This window comes from Leptonychotes weddellii, chromosome 5, assembly GCF_054177405.1.
Source record: "Leptonychotes weddellii isolate Sample4059 chromosome 5, ASM5417740v2, whole genome shotgun sequence".
NCBI classification, from domain to species: domain Eukaryota; kingdom Metazoa; phylum Chordata; class Mammalia; order Carnivora; family Phocidae; genus Leptonychotes; species Leptonychotes weddellii.
In genome coordinates, this window is record NC_138373.1 from 81,171,771 (window position 1) to 81,183,967 (window position 12,197).

At 35.9% G+C, this 12,197-nt stretch overlaps 1 protein-coding gene across 1 annotated transcript; it reads left to right on the forward strand.

Moving 5' to 3' along the window:
• Positions 1–7,131: 7,131 nt before the first annotated feature.
• CAPZA3 (capping actin protein of muscle Z-line subunit alpha 3) lies at positions 7,132–8,031 on the forward strand. Its single transcript, XM_006730168.2, has one exon. The coding sequence runs from the start codon at positions 7,132–7,134 to the stop codon at positions 8,029–8,031; it is 900 nt and encodes a 299-aa protein (XP_006730231.1).
• The last annotated feature ends 4,166 nt before the right edge of the window (positions 8,032–12,197 follow it).

The window sequence follows — 12,197 nt, forward strand, 5'->3', positions numbered from 1 at the left end:
GCCAACACAGAGAGTAAAAGAAAATGAAGAAACAGAGGGATACGTTCCAAACAGAAGAACAAAATAAACAGAAACAGACCTAAATGAAACAGAGATAAGAGATTTACCAGATAAAGAATTCAAATAATGGTTATAAACAATATGAAAATTACTCAAAAAATTAAAAATAGAACTAACTACCATATCATACAACAATTCCACTTCCTGATATTTATTCAAAGGAACAAAATCACTATTTTGAAAAGATCTCTGTACCTCCATGTTTATTACAGCATTATTTACAATAGCCAAGAGATGGAAGCCACCTAAGTGTCTATCAACAGATGAATAAAGAAAATATGAATAAGATATTACTCTGCCATAGAAAAGAAGGAAATTCTATAATTTGTGACTTCATGGATAAACCTTGAGGCCATTATGTCAAATGAAATAAGTCAGAGAAAGACCAATACTAAATTATCTCACTTATAAGGAGAATGTAAAAAAACTGAACTCATAGAAAGAGAGAACAGACTGATGATTACCAGAGGCAGGGCTGATGGGGTGGAAGAAATGGGTGAAGGTGGTCAAAAGGTACAAACTTCCAATTATAAGATAAACAAGTACTAGGGATGAAATGTACATGATGACTGTAGCTAACACTGATACAGCGTATATAATAATAAGTTCTGGGGATGTAACACACAGTTTGGTAACTAAATTAGCAATACTGTATTGCATATTTGAAAGTTGCTACAAGAGTCATCTTAAAAGTTCTAATCACAGGGCGCCTGGGTGGCTCAGTTGGTTAAGCGACTGCCTTCGGCTCAGGTCATGATCCTGAAGTCCCAGGATCGAGTCCCACATCGGGCTCCCTGCTCAGCAGGGGGTCTGCTTCCCCCTCTGCCCTCTTCCCTCTCGTGCTCTCTGTCTCTCATTCTCTCTCTCTCAAATAAATAAATAAAATCTTTAAAAAAAAAAGTTCTAATCACAGAAAAAGAAATTTGTACCTATGTGAGCTGATGGATATTTACTAAATTTATTGTGGTAATCATTTTTCAATATACACATATGTCAAATCATCATGTTGTACACCTGAAACTAATACAATGTTGGATGTCAATTATATCACAATAAAACTGGAGAAAAAAGAAGAGTTAATAAAATTGTTCAGAATAGTATATAAAGTAAAAATAAATAAAATTAAGAACTCAACTTTAAGAGAAGAGCAAAAGAAAAAATGATGGCAGGACAGATGAAAAAGGAGTGATCAGAAATTTAAAAGAAAACTAGGAGAGAGTGATGTCATAGAAGTCAGAATGGGGAGTAGTTTAAGTAAAGAGGGATAAATAAAATGCACAGAGAGCCTAACCATTGTATTTACCATTTTAAAAAATTGAGGTTTTCAAGGTAGGTGTAAAGGCAAAATTTATTGCAATGAATCATCGAAGAAGTGGAGAAAGAAATGTAAAGGATTCTTTCAGTTTATCTGCTAAAGGAGAGAATGTAGTGTTTAGAAAAGGATATGGAGCTATTTGTTTTTGAGATAAAAAATAAGCTTAGACTGTGGAGGACCAACTAAGGTAGGAAATCATAAACCAAACAAAAATATAAGTGGATGACAAGTTTCACATTTGTAAGGCAGAGGCAGCAGAGATATACGTTCGCTCCTCTCTCTACCTTTTAACTCTCAAACCACTCTACATTGCTGCCAGATTTATCCTAAAATTTTCACAATTTCCCTACTCAAAAATTTTCAGTGGCTACCCATTGCCTATAACAGTAAATCCAAATTCCATAGCCTACCACTCAGGATTTTTGTCATCTGGCCATGCCTAGCATTTGCAGCCATTTCTCACCACTCCCTTCATGCATCCTACATGCAAGTCATACTTCATTACCTTTTACTCCCCGAGCACTTCTCACACTGTACTCTACACATATTGCTTATTATTCTTCAAGGGCCAACAAGAATGCTTCCTCTACAATGGCATCTTTTATAGAAGCCCACATTTGAGTCTCTGTCTCCTCAGATTCCCTGTATGTATTACCTATGAAATTTATTATAATCTACATATAAAATAGTAATTTCTGCATTTCTTCTCCTTCTAATGAGAGAAAGAGAGCACTTTATTAATTTTTTACAATCCATAGTTTCTAACAGAGTGCCATGCACATACTGTAGATTTAATAATGGCTGTTAACTGCTTAGAGAATTTGAAAACTTAAGGTAAGCACAATTATAACATGAATTCTTAAAATTAAGAAAGATGCTATTTCATACTCAACCAACAATCAAGAAGGTAGTCTCAGGCTAGCAATGTGTATTGAAATGACACATGGTATTTCCTATAAAATATCTTGCACACTACAAATTAAAGACAATGATTTAAAGTAATAAAGATTTTTTAATAAAGGGATTAAAAAATCTTAGGGAATTGCTCTTCAAGTCATGACTCAATAATTAATTTTGTAAAATGAAATTTAGAATATTTTTCCAAGGTCATAAACATACATCTTCTTTACTTAAATTTCATGGTAAATATTTACCCAATAAGGAAATAAATTCACATCATAATTTATGCCAGCTTCTTAAGAAATCAATAAACATAAGGCAATTTTCTATATTTTTTGAACAATTATGATTGTTATAGCTTCAACTAATATTTGTTGAGTGTTTACTCTTTGCCAAGCCTACTATTAGACACATTCACAAATAATATTTAATATTCAGCACAATCCTGCAAGATAACTGTATCAGTATCCCCATTCTGCAGATTACGATGTTTGCTCAGAGCAACTTCTGGGTTGCCAAGTCCTACACAGTTAAGATCTAGTGGAGTAAAGAGTCTCCATGCCCATTGAGCTTGCCAATAACAAAAGCCCTGAAACTCTAGAAGATTTTGGTCATCAAAATAAGATTCATCATGATTCATTTTATTTACTTTGGCTACAAGCTGTACCCATGAAGTGTAGAAAGACAGACAACAAAAGTTGAAACAAAACAGTCCAATGTTTAAGAAGCCTAATTTTTAACTATCCAGAAAATTTAGTAGGCCAATACACCTTCCCTAGCATTCTATTTAATTAACATTTTTAATGCATATATGGCAATTTAGCCTAAGACAGCAAAGTATTATTTATTAAAGGGCCTAGGGGAATTATTTTAATAGATAAAGATTGCTTATCCAGATCATCAGCCCTGTTTATATACAATGTATGCTTTAAATTATTTGAGGTCATTTGAAAGGGGCTTTGAAGAATTCTAAGCAACCTCTGCCCCTCTAATTTTTATAATTCACATTGTTTTCATAGCCACTCCAAAAAGGTTTTGCTAAACAAAATAGACCTTCATTCCTGCCATGTCCAAATAATCATCAGTTTCAATTAATGAGCTATTGCCTTACTTGTTATAACTGCCGCACATTCGACATAATACTTTTAAATATGGCATGCATTTTACTCAAGTGCATTTCAGACACATATCTTTATTTTGCAGATAATTCAAAGCAACCTGATAATCACTGAATAAGATTTATCATATTTCACATTTGATGGAGATTTAATACATTACCTCTACATTGTATTACATGTGAATTTTATTAAACTAGAAAGTACATAATTGTTTCTCCCTTTGAGTGACACTACTGGGGGAAAATTCTACCTGTAAAGATCTTTCACAAAAACTTACGTTCTTCAGGTATGGTATTAGACATGAGTTGATTAAAATCCTGATAGCTTATGGCAGCATATACTGCTTGCATTCATAAATACAACCTGAAACTCGTCTTTTACTGCAATCTCTTAAGAAGTACAGCTTTTTTTTTAACCTCCTCTTTGTGATTTGTAAACATGGGGGCTAAATCTTATTGAGAGAAGTACTTGATGGGGGGCTGCTCTCCATGGTCTCCCATGTCTCTGCAAGTTTCTGAGCAGAGGCACTAACACTTTCTTCAGAACTAGCTGTTGAAAGATGTTTGCATAATGAGAGATAGTATCTCCTTCCATAGGAAAGAGCAGGTTTACTGTGCATGATAATAATGATAATGACACCTTCCTGGGCAAAGATCAGGCAGGCTTACTGCCCATGATAAAAGATTGGGTTTCCTTAAGCTTGAGGTCCTTCTCTGGTAACTCAATCCGCTGCATGTGCATGTGTCGGTTGGCCCTCTTCACATCACGCTTTAGGAACTGAGGCTGGGAGAAATGGCACCAAAATGCTGATGCTCTTTCAGCTGCTATTTTTGTGAGTAACAAGTTATTTTCCCTGAACCAGAAACATGCCTCTGCCATCATCCATGAAATTATATCAGGCTAATTGGTTAGCTTGCAAGTAGATAACACAAGCTTCACAGTTTGCAATAATGGTAACATTTCAACATAGGTTGTTATCTGGGTAGTCTATTTCAAAAAACACTATCAGCTTCAGGATTTCTAGCTTCCTAACTATCTAGATTGGCCAATCTAGTATTCTTGCCTGATTCGCCAAGAAATTTGCCATCTTCCTAAGGCAAACTCAGCTGAATGCTTGACTTCTTCTCTTGTACTTACCATCTTTCCCTCTGTCCTCTAGTGAAAGAATTGAGTCAGGTTCCCTCCCTAGTGGTTCTTCTTCAAACAAAAAGAATTTGGGGCATGATTTTCTACTTTGATGTGAGTTAAATGCCATTTTTCTCAATATTACTTATTCCTTCTATAAATTATTAAGATCCAATCCATTTACCATTTCATCATTTATATGATTTTGATCTAATCATATGAGCAATCCTAATCTTATGTGAACATTCCTATATTCAGCTTATAGTGCTAAATTAATAATCTGGTATTATTTCAAATTTTATTAATAGCTCATTTTACCGCCTACCTAAATTCTCTCCTTCTTGATTATAAACATATTTAGCATAATTAATTGCTTTAATTCTTAAGAGACTGATTTTTCATATGTATTTTCTGCAGAAAGCATCCAAGTAGCTATTGACATTTCCCAATATTGAATCAAGCCCTTCCTAGGATGGGGTAGACAAGGAGCGGATATCATCTCACCTTGAAAACTGATTTCACATGAATATAATTGCACGGAATATCTAATTTTTCAAGTAATCTGTAAGTTTTTTCTACGTTAATTTTTCCACCTTTAAATTCATCCCGAATCTTTGACAAAAACCATGTATGAAGCACAAAAAAAGAAGTTAAGGAAATTCTCACAGAAAATCATTAAGTACTTAAAATGCCTAAAGAAGTATTTTACTTCTATTCAGTTTAATGTTTTTATTTTTATTTTTAAGGGATAGTTTATTTTGTGCTCAAGTGACAAGATAATTCTATGATAAATATTTAAAACAAAACTAGGTAGGTACTATTCTGTAGTAAAGGTATGAAAGGGCATATATAACACAATAAAAAGTACAGGTAAAGAATAAAAATAAACATTTGAGAAATCAAGTTATTATTGGGGAAATATAGTCTGTTTCTTGAAGACATGGACTTGGGGAACAGCTGGGCTTCAAGATCTCCCTGTCACTTGACCTGTTGCTCAGCTTCACTTCCCTTGTCTGAAAAGTGAGCAAATTAATACTTAGGAAGGTGGGGGCATTAAATGAGTTCTTAACATATTATTGAACACAGTTTCTGTTACTGAGTGTTTAATACATAGTTACCATGCCTGATATTAGTTAACATTAGTTAACTGTCCAGCTACACACACACACACAAACACATACACACAAACACACACACGCAAAAAAAAAAAAAAGCAACACTTTTAAGTACCATCAAAAAGAGTTAAAAATGCCATGCTGAGTGTGTATATTTGGTATGAATGAAGAAACTAAAACAACTTTACTTATCGTATACAAATAAACTACAAAAATTAGGACACTTCAATTTGAAAAACTAAGGTTGAGAATTAATATGACATTTATAAAATCATGAAACGTTCAAAAATCCACTCAATTTCAGATTGTTAAAGCTAATGAAAGCCCTTAAATGTAATGGCTATGACTTAATATGGCAAAACTCATGTTCTTATAATAAAAAGACAGGAAGCTAGGGAAATTCAGAAAAGCTTAGGATGGATGGAAGGAAGCAGTTTATACTTAAATGAGAGAGGCTTAACTTCATGACCCTTCAAAAAGAATGAGAGGAGAATCAAGTAAAGGGGATAAATCAAGAGAAAGAAGAGAAAAGAGGAAGAGAAAGGACTTCTGAGTGGATATTTGTTCTCCATATTTTCATGACCTGTTGTTCCGTTTCTCCTCGCTTAGAAGTCTCTCCCCATTACGTGTTGTCACAGGTTCCACATATAGTTAACTCTGCCCTTTTGCAGTAAAGGAATTTCTTGATATTCATCAGCTGTTGCCTCTGCCCCTTTTTTAGGGAAAAAGCAGAAAACACAGAGTGGTTTGTGCCCTTGTTTTTTGGAGATAGCTTAAATCCCACAGAAACCATATGCAAGGTGTGCACCCTGCACTTCACTGCCCTTGAAAATTTCTGTCTTCTTGTTATGTTTTGATATCTTCAAACCCTCAATGTTTATAAATGCAGCATCCTCTGCTCTTTGGCATTTTTCTATCAACTGCCTTCCTATCTTGTTTTTATTTTTACTATTTTGTTGACCCCCCTGAAACTTCTCAGCATAATGTGCTTCCAGTGGGTTTGGGGTAACTATTCTGAGGGACTGAGGATTAATCAATGCCACTGTGGTCCCCGAAGGTGCAAAGGGCTGCCAAACACTCTCTAGAAACTCTGGGCTCTCTAGAAACACTTCTCTAGATCCCTGGCAACATAGAGATCCCTGGCAAGACCGAGACACACCACTTTTGAAGAAGGCTGTTCAGGAGGTTAAGTTCTTAAAATCTTCAAAATATATACAGCTTGTTGGCTGGGTCCCACGCTGTCAGGTGACTGTCATGTTTTTCTTTGGGTCTGAACACCCATTGTGATATCATCAACAGTTCCGCACTTCATAGAGAAAGCTTCTTTATGACTTCATCAGGAGACTCAGAGCTTGCCAAACAACCTGTTTTCATGGTTAGACATAGTAATCTTAAGCTTGAATGTTTAACACCTTGATGGGAAAGGTGTCTCATGGAATGTTTTCTCATCCTTTGAACACTCTTTATTTCAGAAGCTTTGCTTCTGCTGCAACCAAACATGTCACGGAGCGTTCTGAGTAGGAAAGAGAAAGAAAGAGTAATTCGCAGACTGTTAATACAGGCTCCTCCAGGGGAATTTGTTAATGCCTTTGATGATCTCTGTCTGCTTATCCGTGATGAAAAGCTTATGCACCATCAAGGTGAGTGTGCAGGCCACCAACACTGCCAAAAATATTCTGTGCCACTCTGCATCGATGGAAATCCAGTACTCCTGTCCCACCACAATGTAGTGGGTGACTACCGATTTTTTGACTATCAAAGCAAACTTTCTTTCAAATTCGACCTGCTTCAAAACCAGTTAAAAGACATCCAAAGTCATGGAATCATTCGGAATGAGACAGAATACCTAAGAAATGTTGTTCTGTGTGCCTTAAAACTGTATGTGAATGATCACTATCCAACAGGAAATTGCAACGTGCTGAGAAAAAGTGTGAAAAATAAGGAGTTCTTGATTGCTTGCATTGAGGATCACAGCTATGAAACAAGAGATTGCTGGAATGGCCTTTGGAAATCAAAGTGGATTTTCCAAATAAATCCATTTCTAACCCAAGTAACAGGAAGAATTTTTGTGCAAGCTCACTTCTTCAGGGCTGTCAACCTTCATATTGAAATCTCCAAGGACCTGAAAGAAAGCTTGGAAGTAGTTAACCAAGCTCAACTGGCTTTAAATTTTGCAAGGCTTGTGGAAGAGCAAGAGAATATATTTCAAGCTGCAGTCTTAGAAGAACTACAGGAGTTATCAAACGAAGCCCTGAGAAAAATTCTACGAAGAGATCTTCCAGTGACCCGCACTCTTATTGACTGGCAAAGGATACTCTCTGACTTGAATCTGGTGATGTATCCTAAATTAGGATATGTCATTTATTCAAGAAGTGTGTTATGCAACTGGATAATATAAAGGATTGCTCCTGGTAATGGTCTCCACCTGATTTCTTTGTGTTTCTGGGAGTGGTGTTGGTATTTTCCTAAAGTTGAGAAGCTACTAGAGATGCTTATCATTGACAAGTGCAAGTTTAAGTTAGGGAAAAGTATAACAAATAATTTGACTCAGGGAATATTAACCAATAAGGCAAGAAGAACCTAAAACAGTTCCATAGAATGTAGCACCCAGAAGTATTATAAAGGTGGCCAGGGTTAAGGCTCTGTGTGTGTGTGTGTGTGTGTGTGTGTGTAGGAATGACCTTTGACTTTCTTTGTAACTAGAGAAGGTATGCAAATGAAAGTCACTCTGCAAGTGATACTTTACATAATTCAATTCAGTCCTACACCAACCCGAGAGAGGGGATTTCAGTAAGTAACATTAGTGTTAGATATTCCATGAAACCAACAAATACCAAAACCTACCTCAGATGAAGAACTATTAGTAAACATGGATCCACTGCCCCCGTGGCTGCCCCTGCCCTCCAAGAAGTGGGATTACTCAAATCCCTGGGCTTTTCTGATAGCTAACATGGTCTTTGAAAAGTCAACTTGAAAAGCCTGACCTCTCAATCTTATAGAGTCAAACTCTTGTGAAGTCATCACTATAAGCATTTATAAGTGCTTATTTCATGCCAGACCCTGTGCTAAATGATTTGCACACAATTTTTCATGATTGGGCTGGCGCTGGTAGTAGCTCCATTTTATGTGAGAAGAATCTAAGATTTCAAGTTTTCTAATTCATCCAGGCACAGAGTAAGTGACAAGGGTGTCTGACTCTGCTTTTAACCTCTAGAGGATGACCACTCTCCATAGAGGCTTATTTCATTAAGAGTTGTGAGTTCTACAATGATTTAGGCAAGCACTTCACATAAAGGACACTTCCATAGGAACTGGAACTGGTGAACTGTTGTGTTTTAGGCAAGACAAATTACCTGTTCAGTCACCCTATCACTATTCTCAGCAAGGTTACTGACCACTTGCCTCTGGTCTCAAAGAAGCCAAAATCTAAAGCTCTCCAATAAGATTGCAGAAGTGCAGTAGAAAGGCCCCATCCCCTAATTCTGACTGGCAAAATACTCATTCTACTTAAGAAACACTGGAGCAGACAAGATTAGAATTCCTAAAAGACCTTTCTACCTTAACTGGTGGTTCTTAGAGAATCTCAGGAGAATTACCTAGAGGGTATCTCTAAAAATACAACTTCCTAGTACCCATCCTCAGATTCTGATTTAGTAGGTTAGGAAATCTACATTTTAAACAATTACCAGAGATGACTCTGTTGCAAGGGATCCCAGGACCACATTTTAAGAAATATGGGTCCATCATAAAGTGACACATTTTATGCTTTCTATTTACTTAATTAAAATCACTTCTTATAAAACTATTGCCAGATGAAGGTCATGTCTACTACTTCACTGGATTCACTACACACAAATCAAGGACATGCCTTCATCTGTTATGTTCAAAAGTTAAGGGAAACCTTTCTAAAGAAAAATAGCAAGGACAGTTGCTCTCATTGTACTGAAATATAAAATTTGAATTGATATTATGGTTATATATGTAGGTGATGATTTGCCAGAATGTTCCAAAATAGGACTCAATGGTTTATGGAACAATCACAGAAGCATTTAGCTCCCACTGAAACATGGGGTTTTTAAAATAATATTTATTGGTATGTCTGGATATAAAAAGTCACATGTACAAATCATAGAAAATGCTTGAGGTATAAAGCATTTTGGCATCTTTCTTGATTCAATTTTATGGAATTGTTTTAAATATTAAGAGTTTACAACATATATAAATTTTTATCCTATTCTTTTTACATAACTCCTATATCATAAATATGGCCCCATGTCATTAAAATTCCTTGAGCACATAATTTTAATTATTTACATGATATTCATACTGTTCATGTACCATAACAAGACAACTATTTCTCTATTCATACATAATTTAATTTTTAGCATTTTATTTCTGTTATTAATTGGGCTATAGTGAATATTTCCATGCAAAAAGCTTTGCCCACATTGTGGATTATTTCCCTTAAGATAAATTCCCTAAAATTGCATATTGAAAAGATATGAACATATTAATGATTTTAATACATATTGCCAAATTGCTTTCCAGAAAGATTTAACAATTTATAATCCTATCAGTAGCATAAGAAAGTATCTAGCTCACCACAGTAATCTTGGCAATATTGAATATCAAATGTTTTCTTTGATAGGCAGCAAACCTTAAAAGAATACAAAACAAATTAAAAAGGTGCTCACTAACTTATGCTATATTATACCAAAAGCTTTCCCACATTAATTTTATTCGGTAGTTATTTTCTTCGTATGGGGCTGGCATAGCCAGAAAAATTTACAACTACTCCTCTCTGTACCTTTATCACAGAAACAGACATACACACAGACACACACACACCCTATACTTAAACCTACTCTAGCAAGATACATATATACACACATGCCCAGGCATATACACACATACACAAAAAAATGCTTCAGATCCGGAGGACTCAGTGCATCATTTTTTAATATTCCAGTGTTTTCTCCTCCCCATCCCACTCCCAACTGGAATGTAAGCTCCATAAGAATGGGAACCTTGTCTATCTCAAGGATCTAGCCTATTACAGTCTGTTATTTGGTAGGTACTCAATGAATGAATGAATGAACAAATGAATAAGGATAACAAAGACATGAAACATGGTAGGTATAGTTGGCCTTAAGATTTTGTAAATCATCAATACCTGCTGTCCCTTTAGGAACTGTGTATTCCTTTGCAGACTTTCCCAGGCCAATGTTGTGACCCTTCCTTCTAAGGCAATGGATTGCATTCTGAAGCTACCATTGGCTCCTACAGCTCTGATGAAAACTTTTGCTCTTTTCCCACTCCAAACGGACAGAGATTTCTTCTCCAACAAGTTTAAGAAAATCAAGTTCTTCAAAAATCATGTATTTCTTTCAATTTCACATGATTGTCAAAGATTTGTGTGCCCTTCCTCTTGGGGGTCTGGTCTGGAGGGCTACCTAATGAATATATCAGCTACATCACGTTTTACTCAAGCAGAGATTCAGGAGGGGCATGGATCCTTCAACTCCACCCTTACCCCCCACTGTCCCACCCCGGTCAGACTGAGTCCCTGCTGTTCTGGGACCTGTCCTAGCCACAGGCTTGCCTTGAGGCTAAAGCAGGCTTCATCTTTCTTTTTTTGTTGGAACTTTGATCACAGTATACAAAACCCAACTACTCCTTTCTACTTATCATTCAGATCTTCAATAATCAAATAGAGTTCCTACTGGGCTCTGCATATTTATGAAGGTCCCATAGTTGATTAGATTTTAGTGAATCAATATAAAGAGTACTTTCAGGTCATTGCCACTCAACCAATTTTTGATTTATCTCACCTTCTCCTCAATCTCCGCATCATGACACATCTCAGATTCTGACTTTTTTACTTGGATCATTTCAGCAGCTTCTTAGGATATAGTACTATTGTTAAAGAATGGGTTCCCAGTCTACTGCTTCCTATATTCTAGTGAAACCTATCTCAACTCCACATCAGTCACTGGTCTCCCTCCTGATAAGCAGTCAACTTAGTCTTTTCTATTGACCACTGTAGCCTTCTTCTTGATATGTTTTTGAATTTCTCTACTCTATTTAAGTTCTACTTCTTCATCATTCCTTCATTTAGTAAATGACTCTGTCCCTTTACTAAGAAGACACATGCTTTCAAAAATAGCTTCTACAGCTTCCTTTCTCTACATTTAAAAATATATTTATTTTCTTCCCCTTCCAAATAGTCTCCAAAGAAGTATATGTTCCTTTCTAAGACTAACTTTTCCTCCTGTGGACTTGATCCTAAATCCTTGATCTTTTGTCATCCAGGTTTTTGATTCTTCAGTTACCTTTTTGGTCCTTAGTTCCTCACTCTCCCCATCCCACCACGGCTCCTCTCCTCCACCAGTAAGCATACTCAGTTCCAACTAGCCTAAAAATTTTTCCCTATAAATTTCTCAGGTCCTTTCACCATGAAACTTCTCAAAAGATTATCCTATTCTTAATTTTTTTTCTGCATCCTTACCACGTAAGAAATGGATTTAATTAAGAGACTGTTATGTTATAGGCATTCTACCAGCA